The 21,825-nt window shown below is 44.9% G+C and overlaps 1 protein-coding gene across 1 annotated transcript in view; it reads left to right on the top strand.

The window, feature by feature from the left end:
* LOC130128423 (CUB and sushi domain-containing protein 3-like) overlaps window positions 1-21,825 on the top strand; it is a 502,508-nt gene that overhangs the window by 470,436 nt on the left and 10,247 nt on the right. Inside the window, exons 58-64 of the mRNA XM_056298036.1 lie at window positions 2,461-2,634; window positions 10,094-10,276; window positions 10,489-10,665; window positions 13,020-13,199; window positions 13,706-13,879; window positions 14,242-14,415; window positions 21,664-21,737. Coding sequence (XP_056154011.1) covers window positions 2,461-2,634; window positions 10,094-10,276; window positions 10,489-10,665; window positions 13,020-13,199; window positions 13,706-13,879; window positions 14,242-14,415; window positions 21,664-21,737 — 1,136 coding nt within the window. The remainder of the gene's footprint in view (window positions 1-2,460; window positions 2,635-10,093; window positions 10,277-10,488; window positions 10,666-13,019; window positions 13,200-13,705; window positions 13,880-14,241; window positions 14,416-21,663; window positions 21,738-21,825) is intronic.

The following is a 21,825-nucleotide window of genomic DNA, read 5'->3' as shown; positions in this document are numbered from 1 at the left end:
AGTACCTTGTCAGCCTTATAATTTCCTCCCTCTACTACACAGAGAAATCACACCCTGTACCCTGCCTGATGTACTTTGTGCAATACTGTTCATATCAAGGCTCGAGGTTTCCCTTCCGCTATTGCTGAGAAAGTGCATATAACGTCTTTATGTATGCTCAATAATCCAAGTAAGAAAATCATCGAAAGTTCAAAGTCCAGAAAGTCCAAATGAACTGATTCAACTTTCTGTGAAGTGCATATAAATGTTCTTTGTGGCCTCGCTTCCTCCTCCAGTGCAGTGCCCATAAGTTAACCACAAGGGGGCGTCTGGGTAGCATAACAGTCTATTCCATTGCCTACCAACACGGGGATCGCCAGTTCGAATCCCAGTGTTACCTTGGCCGGGCGTCCCTACAAACACAATTAGCCATGTCTGCAGGTGGGAAGGTGGATGTGGGTATGTGTCCTGGTCGCTGCACTGGCGCCTCCTCTGGTCAGTTGGGCGCCTGTTCAGGGGGGAGGGGGAGCCGGGGGGAGTAGCATGATCGTCCCCCACGCTACGTCCCCCTGGTGAAACTCCTCACTGTCAGGTGAAAAGAAGCAGCTGGCGACTCCACATGTATTGGAGTAGGCATGTGGTAGTCTGCAGCCTTCCCCGGATCAGCAGAGGGGTTGGAACAGCGACCGGGACGGCTTGGAAGAGTGGGGTAGTTGGCCAAGTACAGTTGGGGAGAAAAAGAGGAGGAAAAAGCCACAAAAAAAAATTAGCCTCAAGGTTCAATAGTGAAGGCTGAGACTTTGTTTGGTTGTAATTGGTCCCTGGTGAACCTTAACTTGTGCAACACAAGTGGAGTCTCCGTATACTCTGAGTACCTGTCCTTACACCCACCACCACTAGAGGGCAGCCGTATGCCTTGGCTATGTCCATCCATCCATCCATTATCCAAACCGCTTATCCTTACCCAGGGTCGCGGCTATTTCTAGTCTTCCATAAATAACAAAAAAAAAGGAAGAGCCTTTGCATATGTGGATTTTTATTTTACACATCTGCTGTGGGTGATAAACAGAAACAAATTCACATGCGTGTGTGCAAAACAACTCTTCAAACTCGGGCAATAAATGCCACGTTACCCACAAATGTGAAGAACAGTCTTCTTTAGTGTAAAGCTACACTACGCAAGTTTGGTAGAGTAGCCGTGTTTGCTAGCTGTGAGCGGTACTTACTGAGTGCTTTCGATATTTCTATTTGATAGTGTTTTTGGTCTTCTGCCATGTGTTAACCTCTTCAAAACTACTGAAGACGTTACTTACAGTATGGTGAGACCAGACAACAACTGACAGTATGGTGAGACCAGACATGTAAAATAATAGCCAAGAAGACTGTGAGATGACTGGTCATACCAGACCACTTGAGGCTCTAGCAGTGAAACTACTTGATGTGGGTGCAATTAGTTCTATATAAAAGTACCAGGAGAGGTACCCGGCGTCGCCCAGGAAAAATCTTCTCACCAAAACAACCAGCATGATCTGATCTTTACGATATAATCGATGATGAAATACAGGAGAATTTATGATATATTCGATGTGATAAACGAATGTCGAATAAACGAATGTTATTAACAAAAATGATCAGATGTCATAATTTTCAATCCATTAATCAAGCTTCTTTGCCAATGTGTGTATTAATCGCTCAGTGCTCAAGTGCCTCAGGGTAAACCACATTGTGTGCCTTCAGGCTAGCATTGACAATGTTAGGTGTAGTATCTCCCTTGACCACTGGAAGGATTTGCCAGAAGTCTCCACAAAGCATCGTTGGAATGCGTCTTTCGCAAATAAATACAATTTTTTACTTGTTATTTGAAATATTTTTCGAACTGTGCTATCCTTGGAAAGTGCTGATTCTAAATATACCTTTCTTTTTGTTCTACAATGAGTATTTCTGGAGTTTTAAGTGAACATACAAACATACACTCTTGCTTTATATATATATATATATGTATTAACTCAATATATTACATGGCAGTAGGCAAAAAAGGCACTTTGTCATCAAGCCTGTTGAAGTAATGCTCGCAACCACTACTGCCAAACATGCATAATGTAGCTTTAAAAGACTGATTTGAAAATGTGCACATATTGTTTCAAAATAATTAATGTTTTACACTCAAAAACACAAATCAGAAGGCATGTATTTATAGACTATGGAATATTTGTGGATGGTGGTGAATTTGGATGGACTGTCCTTGTTCAGTTTGTTAAAATTACCCAAAAATATTTTATAGCCAGCAGTATTCGAGTGTGTGTGTGTGTGTGTGTGTGTGTGTCCCTATCCATCCCCACCGTCTTTCTATCCATCTGTAGTGGTCGACTGTCTACTAGTGCTCATCTTTGCAATGTGTTGAGTTGAGAATAGTCCGTGTTCTGTATCTATCATCTAATCATCTCTCTCTTTCTATCTCTCCCTGTCTTCCTCTGTCTCTAGTTGTAGACTGTGGTCATCCAGGCTCCCCCCCTAACGGTGTGTTGAGTGGAGAGAAGTTTACATTCGGCTCAACGGTTCGATACTCGTGTCTAGGAGGAAGACAGCTGAAAGGGGAGTCATCTAGGACCTGTCAGCTAAATGGGATGTGGAGTGCCCCGATGCCCTTCTGCTCTGGTAATGTTTCCACCTTTTTTTCAGGGAAGCACACTTTTTAAACTTCTTCTTATCAGGCCAAGAGAGCGAGAGGGACAGTAGATGAGATGAAAAGCGAAACATCCTCATGTAGACACTCGGCGGAGCGTGGAGGGCTACGTGTTCCCTTTCACGCTAATAACACAGCTTCTCTACCCACTCATAATAGTATGGAGAGATAGTGGAAGGGATGGATGGACAGCCAGAGAGGTAGGTTGCCAGCTGGGTATAGTATATCCTAGGTTGCGTCAGAAGATAATGGTTGAAGGAAACGGACAACAGTCTCTATTTGCCAGGTCTGTAGCAGATTCTTGGTGTACATGGGTTGACTGTGGTAGCAATATTACCTCCACAGCTGAACTCCTTTGCAAGCAGCTAATGTTGATTCTGTGCCATTTAATCGTAAGTTTCTTTGGCATGCGTACACTGACTTATTACACTTTCCTCAGCTAATCCAAGGATAGATAGATAGACCGGAGGGATAGATGGATGGTTGGATTGGTTGATTGATTGACTGATTGATTTAGTGATCGATTCATTGATTTGTTCTCCTGAAAGGGCAGCAGCATACTGTTTATATCACGAGAGTTTAAATTTCTACAAACTTTGAGGCCTTGAACAGCTCCACATTCTTTTCTTTTTTTTGGTTTCTACACCCATGTCTGTCAAACTCCTTTACTTCTGTTCTATTCAAATCCGCATCAACTCCAAAATTAGTTGATTTTTTTTTTTTTATTTTCTTATTCTAGATATTAGTAATTTTGATGTCCACCATTTTTATATCTAAGATTATGGCAGTTTTTTTTTTCAGTTTCACTGGTAAAAGAGCAAATAGAAAATAAACTCGCTGATTTGTCCTCCCGCCGTTCCCGCACTAAGACCAAAACCCTCAACTGTGCACCAATGTATTGATGAGATCCGATGAGAGAGAGTCGTGACGTCTCGAGCCCAGCGCCATGGGGCCCCGGCCCCTGTCGCCCGTGTGTCAATACGGGCCAGAGTAGGGCCAACATCTCTCTATATCGGTGGCATTGTGTGTGTGTCAGGGGAACGGGGGGGTGACCGATTAGTGATTGTTTCAAAGTCACCTGAGGGAAATGACAAAAAGATTAGTTTCAACATAGTTCTTTCCCCCTGTGATACTTGCACACACATACACACGTAGATACTCACACACACCAGTGACATCAGGTAGATGGGTAGCGCTCCCTGCTGGGACCCGATATACCTGAGGCTACATGGTGACTTTGGTACTGTGACAGAGAGACAGCAAGAAAGAGAAAGAGGGAGGTAGTCTTTAGTGTGTCTTTTATTGTGTATGTGTGTGTGTGTGCATGTGAGTGCGTGCGTGCACCAATATTCACAGAGAAAAACTGATCTACTTATCAGATCGCCCTCTCACATGTTACCTTTCATAATGACGAGATGCTGTACTCGCGGATTTCTTCACGTCTAAAAAACTCTGGGTTAATAGGATAACCTGGTGATCACCACCTGGGCGTGATCCCAGCCTTCATGTGTGAAGACTGTATGTTCCCCCTGTAATTGGAAATATGAAGATAAGCAGATTAGGAGAATAGAGCCTCTGATTTGCCCATCGTGTAAAATATGAGGGCGGTACGGTGGCGCAGTGGTTAGCGTGGTCGCCTCACAGCAAGAAGGTCCTGGGTTTGAGCCCCGGGGTAGTCCAACCTTTGGGATCGTTCCGGGTTGTCCTCTGTATGGAGTTTGCATGTTCTCCCCGTGTCTGTGTGGGTTTCCTCCGGGTGCTCCGGTTTCCTCCCACAGTCCAAAGACATGTAAGTGAGGTGAATCGGCCGTACTAAATTGTCCCTAGGTATGAATGTGTATGTGTCTGTGTGTGTGTCTGTGTCTGTCAGCTGATTTGATGGCCTGGCGGCCTGTCCAGGGTGTGTCCCCGCCAGCCGCCCAATCACTGCTGGGATAGGCTCCACTATCCCCGCTACCCTGAGAGCAGGATAAGCGGTTCGGATAATGGATGGATGCATAGAATATGAGTTGGAGTATGTGTTTGTTAGTCCTGAAATGCACTGGGACTCCGGCCCGTATATCATCCTACTTTATGCCCGGTGCTTACTGGGGTAAACTCTGGCCACTCATGACCCTGAATTGGAAAAAAAAAGTCTTTATGGAGATTGGATGAATGAGAAGCTGTAAGTCTTGATGCTCAATAATCCAGGTGAGGAAACCACAGAAAGTTGAGTCAGTTCATCTGGGCACAAAGTTTACTGAGCGAAACATTTCATCACTCATCTAAGTGACCTCTTCAGTCTCAGCTGACGGCAGGTATGGGGATACCTGCCGTCAGCTGAGACTGAAGAGGTCACTTAGATGAGTGATGAAGATGAGTGATGACACGTTTCTCTCGGTATACTTTGTGCCCAGATGAACTGACTCAACTTTCTGTGAGAAGCTTTAAGGTATTTAAACATGCAAAGAAGTTCTGTCATTTGCTGTTTTGTACTGCATTTGTTGACCAGGGTGTCAACCGCCATGCAAGTTGCAAAATCGTTACCCTTGGATGTAGTTGTTAGTAGTCGGCTAACTAAAACCGTCCTCAGTAAACCAACTTTACACCCGGGCACTGGCCCAGTTCTCAGTCATGCAAGTCCGACAACATAAGGCATTCGGAATTTCAAATCACAAATAATTCTACATTTGATGATTTAATGTAATGAAATATATGTAAAGTGAAATATTTTTCCGTATATTTGTGATGGAACTTACTTCACAAGCAACAGAAAACACTCCAATGATGTCAGTGATACTGTTTTATACGACCCAACGCAGTAACCGTGATCGCCAAGATGGGCAAATGCTGGCCCGTAATATTGATGTCCTCGTATATTTTTCTGGCCGTACTGTATCCATGTGGGAACGAGGGTGTGTGTGAGTGTGTGTGCGTGCGTGTGTGTGGGTGTGTGTGAGTGTGTATAAAAGGGGTGGATGCTAGGTCATTGGGTGTGTGTTCCTCCCTCTGCCCTTGTAGAAGCCGCCTGGTCAGCAGATTCAGTCTGACAGAGCATGCTCTCGGGAACACACAGACAAAAAGGCATTAAAACACACACACACACACACACACACATGCATGCATGCATCTATCTGCACATGCATGTACACATACACACACAAAGATATGTACCTTTGCACCAACATACGCATACAGCAAAGTAGCAGACACACACACACGCATACCAATAAGTCAAACATATGCCCCTTGTCACCAGCATATGTGCACAGTCCAACAGCACCAGTGACATTTACAAGCAGGTGTTCCAGTGTTCACGGGTCGGGAGGTTGCAGTGGCCTCGGTCTTTTTTCGAGAGAGGTTTTTATTTCCCACTTTGCATATCTACAAGATTCATATTTTACACGTACATAAACACACACAAAACAAGGAGGTAGATACTTGACTACATCAACTCAAAACCTTACAATGCGGGTAGTGTAGCAGTCTATTCTGTTGCCTACCAACACGGGGATGCAGTTCAAATCCCCATGTTGCCTCCGGCTTGGTTGAGCGTCCCTACAGACACAATTGGCCCTGTCTGCGGGTGGGAAGCCAGATGTGGGTATGTGTTCTGGTCGCTGCACTAGCGCCTCCTCTGGTTGTCAGGGCACCTGTTTGGGGGGAGGGGGAACTGGGGGGAATAGCGTGATCCTCCCATGCGCTACATCCCCCTGGTGAAACTCCTCACTGTCAGGTGAAAAGAAGCGGCTGGTGACGCCACATGTATCGGAGGAAGCGTGTGGTAGTCTGCAGCCCTCCCCGGATCAGCAGAGGGGGTGGAGCAGCGACCGGAATAACCCTGAAGAGTAGGGTAATTGGTCAGATGCAATTGGAAGAAAGGGGGGGGGGTGTCAGAAAAAAAGAAATCACAATAACCCGTCTTAAAGATTTCTGCAGGCTGAAGCTGCAGCTTATAATAATAATAATAATACTAATACACCCAAAGGATCCCGGGTAACATCAGAATACAAGAACTACAGAAGATCGCACTACTAGGAACATCTCATATCCTAAGAAAGGCACTATCCATCAAGTAGACTTCTACCTCATTCTAACCCTAGGCCCACTAGAACAATGTTACAAAGTGCTTCACAAAAAAAACAGATAAAATCACACCAAGCAAAAATAAGAGTAAGAGCAAATAAGAGTAAAAATGAAAACAGTATCAATAAAAACAAATATCAAACGTTTGTAAAAGCTTTCATAAAAAGAAAAGTTTTGAGACGACACTTAAAAGGAATTAGAGACTTGTAATGCCTACCCTTTTAACACACACTATGTTTGACCTCGAAAGGTAACTTCAATCATTCGTTCATTCATTCATTCATCCATCATCAGCCGCTTCTCCGGGGTCAGGTCGCGGTGGCAGCAAACTAATTAGGGCATTCCAGACATCCCTCTCCCCAGCAACGCCCTCCAGCTCCTCCTGGGGGACCCCAAGGTGTTCCCAGGCCAGATTGGACATGTAGTCCCTCCAGCGAGTTCTGGGTCTGCCGCGGGGTCTCCTCCCAGTTGGCCGTGCCCAGTAAACCTCCAAAGGAAGGCACCCAGGAGGCATCCTAATCAGATGCCCCAACCACCCCAACTGGCTCCTTTCGACGCGAAGGAGCAGCGGCTCTCCTCCGAGCCCCCCCGGATGTCTGAGCTCCTCACCCTGTCTCTGAGCCCAGACACCCTACGGAGGAAACTCATTTCAGCCGCTTGTATCTGTGATCTCACCCTTTTGGTCACTACCCAAAGCTCATGACCATAGGTGAGGGTTGGAACGAAGACTGACTGGTGAATTGAGAGCTTTTCCTTCCGGCTCAGCTCCCTCCTCACCACAACGGTCCCGTACAACGTTCGCATTACTGCCGATGCTGCACCAATCCGCCTGTCAATCTCCCGCTCCATCCTACCCTCACTCGTGAACAAGACCCCGAGATACTTGAACTCCTTCACTTGAGGCAACAACTCATCCCCAACCCGGAGGGAGCAATCCACCACTTTCCAGTAGAGAACCATGGCCTCAGACTTGGAGGTGCTGGCTCTCATCCTGGTCATTTCACACTCAGCTGCAAACTGCCCCAGCGTGCTGGAGGTCATGTTCTGATGAAGCCAACAAAACGACATCATCTGTGAAGAGCAGAGATGCAATTCTGAGGTTCCCAAAACGGACACCCTCCTCACCTTGGCTGCACCTTGAGAGCCTGTCCACGAATATCACAAACAGAAATAACTTCAAACAGTAAAAAAAAGAAAAAGAAACAAAGCGGTCAAATCAAAACAAGCAAAGCAACACAAATTAAAAACAGCTTCCACATCCTGTACCCTGTTCTTCTATCCCCTCTCCGATCATCCGTCCCATATCCGGTCAATATGTTATTGTTAAACATTCGTTTAAACCTACTAAATATTCTACATTTTCATTTACTCACTACAGTTGTTTCATAAATTAACTCCTTCGACTCTGATGCAGTGGTATCTTACATTTGTCCTCACTAATTGTTTTTTGAACATACAAATTCCTGTCAAATTCTGTTGACTTTCTCTTATCTGAAACAGCTTTTGGATGCTATCTGGTAACTGATTTTTTGCTCAGTACATGATCTGAACCATTTTAAAGTTGAAGAAATCTTTGGATTTTAATACCTTTTATTTGATAATTAGTGAGTTTGTAGGTTCCCTATAAGTGGTTTTATTTACAATTATTATGGCTCAGTTTTGAAGGATAAAGATGTGATTCCCACACTTGGAACTATAAAGGAACAGTAGAACGTGTATAACGGCACTTGATTTAGAACATCTTTGACTTTATATAGTATTGCGATTGACTTTGACATTTTAGCTTCGATATAATTTATAGTATGTGGCTTCCAGCATAATTCATCATCTATTATTACTCCAAGACACTCTTTCAGTTTCTATATCATTTATCATGAGTTTCCTGTGTGAGTTAGTTAAACGATTCCCAAAGATTATAAATTTAGTTTAAAATGACTCATTAGCATTCTCAATTCTCCTCCCAGGTCTCCATGATGGTGGTGGTCGCCACCTGGATACTGCTTGGCATGCCCCCAATCACATATTCTTTTGATATATCTTATAAATCCATGTAATTTTTTTATCCTGTTTTCATGCTATATCCTTCTCTCACTAAGCTGTGTGATTTGTTTGTTTGTTTATTTTTTTATTTACTTGGTGATGCTGGTTGCATGGCTCGGGTCCTTGGCTGTTTCGGTGGTATCTGGACATTGCTTGGCATCCTCCTCATCATAGTCTTCATATATTTTATAATTCTGTTATCCTCTTTCAATGTTGTATTCTGCAAATTGTGTAAATACAACATCCATTGCACGTTGTCTGCCTTGTCAGAGAGATCCCTCCTCTGTTGCTCTCCCTGAGGTTTCTTCCTATTTTTTCCTCCCTGTTAAAGGGGTTTTTGTTTTCTAGGGAATGTGGGTCTAAGGACAGGATGTTGTGTTCCCTTGAGGCAAATTTGTAATTTGTGATATTTGGCTATACAAATAAAATTGAATTGACTTGACTTTTTCCACTATTTCCAAAAGTTGTTCCAAATTCTTACCACAGCAAAGTAAATTTGTATCATCTGCAAATAGTATGGCTTTTAATATTTTTGAAACCTCACGTATATTATATATGTACCAAATAAACTGCAATGGTCCAAACACTGAGCCCTGGGAAACCCCACAAGTAACCCTCAGTATACGTGAATTAAAGTTATTTACACATTTTCAGATTAAAGGTAGAAAGGATATGCTCAGCTCACAGTAGTGGCTTCACCTTGTAATGGTCTTAGAATCATTTATCCATTTCAGTGATAAATAGTGATGACTTTTTTCTTTTAAATTTGTTTCTCTTTCTTCATCTCCTCTTCTTTTCTCTCTCGCTCTGTAAAAGCGTATTTAAAATTCAAAAGTTTCACTTGATCACTCTTAATGAAATATTCCTTTAGTGATGTAGTGAACACACCTAACTTTTTCACTCTCTCTCTCTCTCTCTCTCTCTCTCTCTCTCTCTCTCTCTCTCTCTCTCTCTCTCTCTCTCTCTCTCTCTCTCTCTCTCTCGCCTGTCTGTCTCCTTCTCTCTCTCTTCCCCACCTGTCTGTCTGTCTCTCCCTCTCACCTGTCTGTCTCACTCTCCCACCTGTCTGTCTGTCTCTCTTGCGCTCTCTATCTCGCCTGTCTGTCTCTCTCTGTCATGCTCTCTCTATCTCACCTGTCTGTCTGTCTGTCTGTCTGTCTGTCTGTCTGTCTGTCTGTCTGTCTGTCTGTCTGTCTGTCTCTTCCCCCACCTGTCTCTTTTTCTCTCTCAACTCTCTCTCTCCCACTTTCTATCTGTCTCTTGCCTCCCTCCCCTCCCTTACCCATCTCTCTCTCTCTCTTTCTCTCTCTCTCTCTCTCTCTATAGGTGACACAGCTGGTTCTTGTGGCGACCCTGGCGTTCCGTCACATGGATTTAGGGAGCAAACTGATTTCAGGATCCGCTCCAGGGTTTACTTCAGCTGTTCTGAGGGTTATGATTTGATTGGTTCGTCAGAGAGGATGTGCTTCCCCAACGGCACCTGGTCTGGCACGCAGCCCTTCTGTAAACGTAGGGAGAGCCATTTATGTAACCTCAACCTATCTCAACCCAACACCTGGACTCCGGCCCAGTTCTAAATCAGTCCTGTCTTTCACAGTGGGATTAAAAAGCATTGTCCTTTTGAGAACTGAAATTGATTGAGATGCAAGAGCTCGCTGTCTCTCTCTCTCTCTTGCTCTCGCTCTCACTCTCTCCCTCCCTGTATCTCTCGCTCTCTCTAGCGGTCCAGTGTGGTAACCCTGGCACCCCCAGTAATGGCAGGGTGTTTCGCTTGGATGGAACAACGTTTTCTCATTCTGTCATCTACTCCTGTATGGAGGGCTACCTGCTCACTGGCGCCACCACCAGGCAGTGTCAGGCTAATGGAACCTGGTCAGCAGCACAACCCAACTGTACAAGTAAGATGTTTGCATTCATATGCACATAGATGGGTGTTTTCTTTGTTTCCATTGTTGTTCTGGATTACTTTGAGGCAGTACAGAAGTGCACAGTTCATAAAAAAAGGTCAACTAATTGAATGCCCCTCAGATAATAATACTCCTAATGGTTTGTAAAGTAGCACAAATAACCTTGGTGGTTGTTTATTTTTCCTATCAATCTCAGCTCATATATAGAACGACTATGTCAGCAAATATTGGTTTACCCCCACTTACAGAAAGTCTTGTTGCATGTGATTCTGGCATGGCCCACGTTGAGAAACTAACCATGTCTTTAGCTTCACACCTTACATGATTGAAGTACTAGTATGACCGAATATATGTGAACCTCCGAATGAGAGACTAAAGGATATTTTCCAGTGCATGCCGTATGTGACTGAATCTGTATTGAGAACCTGCGTGGTGGCTGAAACACCTTATTTTTTGCTTTCTGCTGCACTGAGACAATTACTGTTAGGGGGGAAAAAAGGCTGATGATTCAAAGGACTGTTTATTACCCATTATGTAACAAGTTATTTAAAGATGGTGGTAGAGCTGTGATGCGTCTCATGAGTAACAAGTTCAGTCGATCACCGACATTCATCATGTTTTGCTCAGCACAATGTGTCCGTGGACTGGCATTTGCTAGCATCTCCTGAGGTGAGGCTAAATGGGAGCTCCCCATTTGAGGCTCTCTCTGCTGGTTATGGAAACACTTTATGAACCTGTGGGCATCTTTTGTTGCAGCGGGACTGTTCTATATGGGGCGGCAGTGGTTAAGAGGTTCAAATCCCCCCCCCCTTTTCTCCCCAATTATACTTGACCAGTTACCCCACTCTTCTGATTCATCCTGGTTGCTGCTCCACCCCCTCTGCTGATCTAGGAGGGCTGCAGACTACCACATGCTTCCTCCGATACATGTGGAGTCGCCAGTCGCTTCTTTTCACCTGACAGGAGGAGTCTCGCCAGGGGGACGTAGCACGTGGGAGGCTCACGCTATTCCCCCCAGTTCCCCCTCCCCTCCGAACAGGCGCCCCGACCGACCAGAGGAGGCGCTAGTGCAGCGACCACGACACATACCCACATCCGGCTTCCCACCCGCAGACATGGCCTATTGTGGCTTTAGGGATGCTCAACTAAGCCAGAGGTAACACGGGGATTCAAACCGGTGTTCCCCGTGTTGGTAGGCAACGTAATAGACCGCTACGTCACTCAGACGCCCACTCCATTTTTTTTCTCTTTCCCCAGCATACCTGGAAAACTAGTTGGTTTTTAATGAGTCTGGGTAAAAAGGTGCGAGACTGCATTTACTGGATTTTGATTCCAACATGACCAAAAGTACAAGTGTGTTTTAATGTTTTCTTTTTTCAACTTTCATTAGCGGCTGAGTGTGGTGCAGTTTAAATAGGATTCACTTTGAGAAATGCCAGCAGAGAAGGGTTGAAGGGGCAGAACGGATTAAAATAAATAAATAAATAAATTTCTTAAGCACAGGTCCCGGCATGAGAAGTTAGAGGAGTCCCTGAGTTAAAAAGGAAATGGCTTTTACGGTAGATTACACTACAATTGTTGACAGGCATTACAGTGGTCTGGGGCGGGTTTATAAGTATCAAAACTACCTATTAGACTATGAAGGACGGTGCTCTCTATGTACAGTCTAGGGAATCCTAAAGCTTAGAAAGCGAGTCCCAGGCCCTGCCAGGCAAATAGTCCGATATCACTGTTGTTTCGTTCACTCTGAGTGGGCTCGGCGAAAAGTTGTACAGAAGTGATACCATCAGATCATAGGTTTCTGTCTCTCCACTGACTCTTGTGCCTGTTATCTCTGCGACTACGGTCCAGACAGATCTGCTGCTCGCTTCTCTTCGAGTCTTATCTAGCAGCGGAAATCTTGAAGCCCTGGAATAAAATCCCCCCTCAGATGGTTCTGAGCAGAAACTTCTCTGAAATATTATCAGGCTAATGTGCATTTATTAAGGGATCCTTAACAGGCGTAAAACCGTTTAAGGGCGAGTGATAAAACTCCCCCCCATCCTTACTCCAACCGCTTCCTCTTCCAACACTGTCACCGTTTTCCCTTTTTTCTTTCTCACAATCTTAAACTTTCTTTTTGCTTTTGCTATATTTACTTTCTTTCTCACTCTTTTTGTAAAAAAATGCCTTTGTGTAGGGGACTATGTTTGCGTATCTGGGAATGATGAGCAAAAATACAAATTCCTGTTAGACTGATTGATTCCGACATGACTAAAAGTGCAAATGTTGTGACAGGGTGGCCCATGAAGTAACCTTAATATTTATCTCCCCTCCCTCCCGACCTCCGGCCCTCATCTTCATAGTGATTAACTGCGGGGATCCAGGTGTCCCGGCAAACGGCCTTCGATATGGAGAGGAGTTTGTGATTGGTCAGAACATCTCCTTCCAGTGCCAACCGGGATACAGCATGGAGGAGGATGGATCGCCTGTTAGGTCATGCACACAAAACGGGACTTGGAGCGGGAATATGCCGATATGCACAGGTAGATAAACTGCCAAACCCTCAGATCCCTGCTCTTAACCTAAATATATTCTACACACTAACATCCTAGGATCCATAACTTGATCTCACAATGACCTGGATTGGTGATGCTGTACTGGTAATCTTCGCAACAGGACTGGTAATACACAGATATTTTCAACTGAATATGCCGTCGCAACTTCTTTTGCAGTATTATATCAAAATATAATGTTTGAAATTTTGGCATTCGTGTGCCATATTTCACAGAGGACAGTCAGGAAGCTGTATATCTATTACACCAATCTGGATTTGACACATACAGGAGACACATGTATGTATGCATTTCATCAGAAGGTCCTGAATGCAAGGGACATGATACAAGAGGGTTAACCTTCCATAGCAGCAAATATTGAAAACAAGAGTTGGTCAAATCGATCAGTTTACCCTGTTATCAATATCAGGGCGTGGTGGTTTTTGACTGAGGCAGGTGTGTCAACAGCCATCTTACCCCCGTCCTCTTTCTCTTAGCGGTGACCTGTCCAGCGCCCCCTGCCATCAGTAACGGGGTACTTCAGGGCAGTGACTTTGAATGGGGAAGCAGCGTGAGCTACAGTTGCTCCCCTGGATATGAGCTCTCATTCCCAGCTATCCTGACATGTGTGGCCAATGGCACCTGGAGCGGCATGTTACCACAGTGCTTGCGTAAGCATACAAATGGGCAACCAGACAGACACATACACACACACACACACAAAAACCTAAACACGTATACACATGTATTTATACGCATACAGGCAAACATGTAAAAGCACACATGGCTTGTTATTTTTCCCTCTGTGGACACATATCACATTAGGATGGAAGAAATTCTGCATATCTTGTCTGAAAAATAGCTCGCTAACATTGCTTATGTTACATTTTGCAACCAGAGGATGTCGGTAACTGACATCTAGCAATGTGGGCTTTACATAAATCTTTCTGTTTGTGTCTGTGCATCTGGATATGTGTCTCTCTGTCGCTTTGTCTGTCTCTGTGTTTGTCTGTATGTGTGTCTGGTTGTGTAGCCAAGTTCTGCGGTGACCCGGGGACCCCAGTTGGTGGCTTCAGAGAGGGACGAAGTTTCATCTATCAATCTGAAGTGTCCTTCAGTTGTGCCGTGCCTCTAATCCTTGTGGGCACAGCAACCAGACTCTGTGAGAACGACGGAACTTGGAGTGGAACACAGCCACGCTGCATTGGTAAGCAAGCACAAAACCGTCCAGACCCATGGCGCGCCTGTGCTGTGCGTGTAGATGGAGCACGGCAGTGTTCAATGAGGAAGGCGGTAACGGCAGACTAATGGCATGAGCAGTCCAGAACAACAAGGTTGTAAACTGTAAAGGTTACTTTTCATCCTTTACAAGATAATGCTGTTACCAAGGCTACAAAAAGGGTTTCTGTGCCACAGAGGGTTACCTTGAGGTGTGGGGAACTATATCTGTATTCTGCATTTTACCCATTCAATTTTTTCGGATCAGTAGGCAACCACAGTGCAGCACTTGGGCATTGATGATGTTAGTAGCTGCCATTTTAAATAATGTATCTGTAAATAGATAAATATCAATAAGAATATACTATAACTCACTTCCGCAGACACATTTTAGCTGACATCATCCATTTTATTTTTTGACTTTTCTACCTCTGAGACACTAGTAACTACATATACTTTGAATCATCCAAACAGTCAGAGCAAATGGGAAAGCCCAGTTAGGCACTGTTGGAAACTCTACAACATGTGCAAAGAAAGTGCAACTTCTACATATGTCTTTATCTATAGCGAGATGTTGTGCTTCCTTTTTATAAAAATGTACAAATGTATTATGTTTGACACATGGGTAATCCCCCTTGTTGGATTTTTTGACCAGTGTCCTGGTGCACTATAAACACAAGAGGGCGCTAGAGATTCCGTACATGATCTCAGCCCGTGTTAAAGTGACTAGTGTGACGCCATTAGTCCTGATGATGACAGAAGCAGTTACAGTGAATCTGTCTATCTATCTATGAGTCAAAAATGTATTGAGTTATAAAAAGCCAAGGGAATCTCTCTCTCTCTCTCTCTCTCCCACTCCCACAATAGCATCCTATGTGAGCATTGGCACTGTTAGCTGCTGTCTCTTCAAGCAACCAAATTGTATGCCCGTAATCCAGTTAAAACAGCTTGAGGGAGCGGGAGGGCTGATCCTTCCTTTTAAAAGGCCGGTGTAGCTGAACAGGAACAGTGAGCCGTGATTTAATTGTCACATTACTATTATTCCAAGGAATATCGATTTTACTAGTTCCCAGCTGTATGGGGGTCAGCCCTATGTTCCCTCAGCCTTGTGGGTTAGCATATCGAATAGGTTAGCTATCGGTTAAGGTTAGGATGAGGTAAGCATTGGGTTAAGGTTAGGGTTAGGTTAAGGTAAGCGCTGGGTTAGGGTTAGGTGGAGGTTGAGTTTAAGGTAGGTTAGGTTAACTTTAGGTAAGTTCAATTAAATAGAGTTGAGGGAACATAGATACATTCCCGCTGTATGTGTAATGGTACACTATGCTAACTCTGATGTGATATGGAGTTAGCATAGCATAGCATTACATAAATTACTGGTGGCGGACCAGCAGGTAGCAATTATGATCCAGGGATTAGTCACAGCCTAAAAGTGTCATGAGTAAAACTACGCTAACTATATAGCTAGCTAGCTATGGCATGTCCTCACCTCTGGAATGTTGTTTGTTTTCCTCCATGTGTCCATACATCAGGTGCGAGCGCATCCTAGTAAATGTCCCTCTCAGATCGTCCATGAGTGAGTGACTACAATTTGCAACACATAGCCCACAGCAACAGTTAGGTGTGTGTCGTGGGGGGAAAAAAAGATAATAACAAAAAACACAAACATATCTTAATAGCATGTGCTGTAAATTTCTGCAACATCTTAGGAGACTTCTTAATTATTACCAGGACCCTCATGCTATAATACTACCTGCACCTGGGGACTATTCAATACTTGTTCTTTTGGAGTGTTGGACCACCACCTCCAACACTACTGATCGTTCGGTTTATATAAATAGGTTAAAATATGTGGTCAAGAGTTCTGTTTTGTTGTGTTGTGTTGTGTTGTGTTTTGTTTTGCTGTCAGATACCCTGAAGTGTTTCCTGTCTTACATAGAGAAGAGATGTTTTTCCAGTAAATACGGGTTGCTCGGCGCCACCTCTGCCAGTTCTCGGCTATAGTGTTCACCACAGATCAATTTTAGCCGATTTTCTCATTATCTATGCTGACTGCAGATGTCATCACAGTGCCATTGATACACAGCTGTACTTATCCGGCAGATCGAACATCAGCGCCAGTGTAGACAAACTGGTGTCAACATCAATTAGATGTATAATATATCTTTCTCCAGGTGAATGACCATAGTATAAGTATCTCGCCCTTTCAGAATCCCATTAAAAATCACTTCTTCTTTTTTTTTTGCTCAATAATTACACATAAAGTTAGGAACCTTGGGGTTGTCTGCCACCAAACTAAGCGTAGGAACCCATGTGTAGTTAAGAAAGTTCAACTTGATCTCTAACTTGTTCAGTATACAGTAGCACGGTTTTTAAACTTGCCTCAAAAACGGATTTTTTTAGATTTTGCTGATAACTTTTTAATGACCGCTGAGTACATGATCCATCATTTATCTCCCTGTGAGCCGGAGCACAGGCTGAGGTCCTCGGGCAGGGGTCGCTTCAAGACTCCACAGACCAGATTAAAATCAAAAGACAAATCTTCGGTGGTTTCTTTGAGATCGCTCCAAGCAAACGAACTACAGACATGTTGACGCTTTTTGAGTTTGTGTTTTGTTAAATCCACCTTTGCTGTAACTACTTCAGGAGTTCCTTTTTAAATGAAATTTATTTGGTTTTCAATTGTTAATATCATCAGGATGTAAACGCCGCACTTTTAAAACTCATCTTAAAAGTAATATCCCAACTGTTTTTGGCATTTACTTGTTTTAGTTTATGCAATTTTATAGTTTACGCAATAACAAATATTTGCAATAACATTTTTTTTTAAATTGCAATATAAGTACATTTGTGCTTTACTTTGACACAGGCATTCAACTAGGTTCCTGCAAAAGTCCTGAAGTATTGAAAAAAAAAACAGATTTTCTAAAATTCTTCTCTAAAAAGGATTCAGAAGCATTCAAACAGTCGTGGAAAAGAGTAGAGAAACTCTAGAAATGCATCACTCAGCTGTTAAATAAAGGGGTGACTGCAGAGACCAGAACCGGTCATATCAACAGCTGAGAAGTCATGGTGTAAAACAGCGAGTATTGATTTGTTGAGTCCAAAAAAATTGTTCTGGAAACAGAAAAAAAAAGAAAAAAAGATCAGTCAATAAAATAGAATAGAAAGGTGCAGGAACCCGTTTAGTATTGAACAGAGGGTTTTAAATACTCATAAGCCGGAGATCACAGGAACCACTATTTCACACACCTAGTTAGGGCTTTCAGAAAAAGGCCGTGCACATCCAGCATCACAAAGCGGCTGCTATCCAGGTATTAAGACGGGAACAAGAAGGGGAGATTCAGCGCATTTGCAGATGGTCCCCCTGGGTCATTTCAGCACCACATGTGACGTTAAGAGCACCACTTCACATGTCTTGATGCAGGGCAGGCGCTTAGACCTCAAGCGTGCCGATGCATCCTAATAAACGGCAGCCTCTCCTGTGAACAGACTGCACTTTTTACACTTGTGTCTTTACGTCTTGATGTCACCGGGTGGTGCTGGTGGTTGGTGGTGGTGCATACTTAAGACTTGGTGCATGGGTCTAAGAATAGACTGTGCTGTTGGATTTTTCACTTTAATGTTGCGAAGCATTGATGTCTTGACTGTAATGGAAATGCTCTGCCACTTGAAGTGTACGGCTCTTGGGGAAATGTGATTATGAGTTTTGTTGGTCACGTTCAACACAAATTCAACACAAACACAAATGGATTTTTGATTTCGCTTTTGGTCGTCCCATTATAGGCAAGCCTGGTGAGATGTGGGCTAGGGTCTGTGTGTGTGTGTGTGTGTGTCTATGGGGGGTAGTACGTGCCAGCAATCGCATGCCAAATGCCTTACCAGTGCCCTACTAATGGAGATACCAGCGTTACACACGTGACGTCGGTGTCGCGCCGGCGGTGGTCGTTTCGTGTATTTGTGGCGTTCACATGTATTGAGAAGATGTGTGCACATAATGTAGGTTACACCTGATGTACCCCCCACCTACCTGTACATGTAATCTGATGTGCACACAAACGCCAGCCGCATCACCACTACGACCTACAGTTTGATGGTTAACTAGCCGTGTGTATAGGTACGTGTTTTAAGTGGAGTACATATTACATTTAGCCTGTTACAGCACATATAGCTCAGCAGTTAGTCAGCTAGTTTTTTTGTTTTTTTTTGGGGGGGGGGATTTCCCCCTTTTTCGCCCCAATTGTATCCACCCAAATACCCCACTCCTCCGAGCCATTACGGTCGCTGCTTCTCCCCCTCTGCTGATCCGAGGAGGGCTGCAGACTACCACATGCCTCCTCCGATTCATGTGGAGTCGCCAGCCGCTTCTTTTCAGCTGACAGTGAGGTGTTTCGCCAACACGGAGCTCGCCGGTTTGAATCCCCGTGTTACCTCCGGCTTGGTCGGGCGTCCCTACAGACATGATTGGCCGTGTCTGCGGGTGGCGAGCCAGATGTGGGTATGTGTCCTGGTTGCTGCACTAGCGCGTCCTCTGGTCGGTCGGGGCGCCTGTTCGGGGGGGGGGGGACTGGGGGGAATAGCGTGAACCTCCCACGCGCTACGTCCCCCTGGTGAAACTCCCCGCTGTCCGGTGAAAAGAAGTGGCTGGCGACTCCACATGTATCGGAGGAGACGTGGTAGTCTGTAGCCCTCCCCGGATCGGCAGAGGGGGTGGAGCAGCGACCGGGACGGCTCGGAAGAGTGGGGCAATTGGCCAATTACCCAACATTACAATTGAGGAAAGAAAAGGGGGGGGGTATTCAATTAAAGCTCAGTCCTCAATACCTAGCAAATCTAGGTCGATGCGGTAGCCAGCGCGCTTTTGGAAATTCGGTAGCTGGTTAACCCGCTGAGCCAAAGTGCTGTGGCGAACTAGTGTAACATGTACACCACAGGTACCTACACCCACGGCTAGATTAGGCGTATGGGCATGTAGGCATTGGCTGCAGCACACTGAATGCAACGGCATCTCTACATTAGGGGCCGATGGGGCTCCACCAGATGTCGCCAGTGTGAGACATTATCAATAATTCAGTTTAAGAAGTTGATATTTTTTTCTTCGTAGCTAACATTGTTGCACATTTATCACATCTGACAACGGTAGGTAGCACTGCCCGATACCTTCCAAGTCTCTTTCTGTACCTGTTGCTGAAAGGTCAGTACTTCCCCTGGGAGTGTTTCTTTGATGAGCATGGGGGCCGGTGTTCTGGCGATTTATGCTGCCTTGTCAAAAATAGACTACCGTGGTGCAAATCAATAGCAATCTAGCTCTAACCTCTCCTAACCATGCCCAGAACCGCGAAGCAGCACATCTCGATAGGTAGCGCATATCGACAGAACGCCATGCTAGGCGTCCGTTTAACCAAGTGAGCAGTTGGAGAGACCGTGCGCTCGTTCAACACGCGTTCCATAGTGAGCTGAGAGCAGCCAGTAAATGATATAAAATGACATACATCAAGACTTTTAGGACACTTTGTTTATGGTATCGGCGTGCACAGAAGCCTTTCAACGTCGAACAGGATTAACACATTTATATGTGCAACACCACACGGGGCAACAGGTTAAAACACTTGCTATGCTATCAGTTGAAAATGAATTCATTCGTGGATTGGTGGACTTTGACAGAAAATGTATTAATAATAATAATAATAATTATTATTATTATTATTACATTTACACAGCACTTTTCTAGACACCCAAAGCGCTTCACATTGAAGGGGGTAACTCACTTCAACCACCACCAATGTGTAGCGCCGATGCACGGCAGCCATTTTGCAGCAGAACGCTCACACCACACATCAGCTTGAGGTGGAGAGGGAGGAATCATTGAGCCAATTACATGGGGGGGGGTGATGAGGTGGCCAGATGGAGAGAGCCAGGTTGGGAATTTTGCCAGGACACCGGGGGACTCCCCCCACTCTTTGCAATAAGCGCCACGGGATCTTTAATGATCGTAGTGAGTGAGGACGTGGGTTTAATGTCTCAGCCGAAGGACGGCTTCGCCTACGGCACAGTGTCCCCCGTCACTGCACTGGGGCGTTGGGATTTGATGTTTGTTGCTTTTATTAGGGCCAGAGGGAAGTCTGCCCCCTATTGGCCCACCAACACCACTTCCGGCAACAACTCGGTTTCCCCGGGAGGTCTTCCATCCAAGCACTCTAGCCAAGCCCATGCCTGCTTAGCTTGTTGGGATGTCTGTGATGATGTCACTCATATCCCTGTCTCCGCTTCCGCAAGCTCCTGCCGCCGCGTTACATTAATGTGTGCGTTTGTGGTTTAATCGACGAGGTGCGTTTTCGTGTTTGGATTCACTGATCGAGTAGGTTTGTGTGTAGTTTCGTTGATGAGTCGGATGCTGCCCGTACAGAGTTTATTGTGCACCGCCAGGCTTTCCGTGCCAGAGACGCCACTGACCAAATGCAACGCGTACCTATATGTGCACCTAGCTATCTGTCACACTGTAAGGTGTGGTGTCAATGTGACGTCTGCTGCAGCTCACCAAAGTACACATATACACACACTTTAGCCATAGCCGGTACGCCGCGAAGGTGCTGTGCGGCCGTTTGCTGCCCCATTTTACCCCCCACCCCCACCCCCGTGTGTGTGATTTACATTAGTATTTGACTGAAGCAGAATGTGTTTTGAGCTGAAGCAGTCTTCTCTTTAAATAAGATGGACAGACGGGGGTGGGGGTGGGGGGGCGATTCAGATAGACAATGATGGAAAGAGAGTGTGGTCGGGGAAAGTGACAAGTATTTAGGGGTCACAGACAGAGAGAGAGAAAATGCGAGGGAGAGAGAGAGACAGATCTTAAGTGAGGGGAAAGGAGAGAGAGGGTTCAAAAAAGGTACAAAAAGAGATAAAGAGAGAGAGAGGGAGAGTCTGTCATTTCAGAAGCTGTATTGAATCCGGCTCTCTGCGTCAGGATGTGCTCTACATGCTGATGATCCGGCCCCGCACACGCACACACACACACACACACACCCCTACAGTCTGACACATATAGGCTACTCACACAGATCTGGTACGCTCTTGGTTCGTTTTCTGATGGAGCGCTACTGCCCCCTGCTGCTGCACTGGGGTTGAAAACCTCTGTTACCATGACAACAAAGTAAGAGCGCAAGATGGCGAGAGAGAGAGGAAGCCCATGAAACCCTTAAAGTTTGCTGTGTGATTCCCAGTCTACTTGTGGTTTTCCCTCTAGAGCCAACGAGAACCAGCTGTGAGAACCCAGGGACCCCTCGCTACGGCTCGGTAAACCGAACCTATGGATTCAAGGTGAGCACATCCATCCTATGTGACTAACTAGATAACTGACTAACAGTCTAATTAACTGACTATTTTTTTCCCAGCAGGTTCTTGTTAA

The sequence above is a fragment of the Lampris incognitus genome, chromosome 18 (genome assembly GCF_029633865.1).
Source record: "Lampris incognitus isolate fLamInc1 chromosome 18, fLamInc1.hap2, whole genome shotgun sequence".
Classification (NCBI taxonomy): domain Eukaryota; kingdom Metazoa; phylum Chordata; class Actinopteri; order Lampriformes; family Lampridae; genus Lampris; species Lampris incognitus.
The sequence above is the reverse complement of the archived record's forward strand: the minus strand, read 5'-3'. Positions and strand labels throughout refer to the sequence as shown.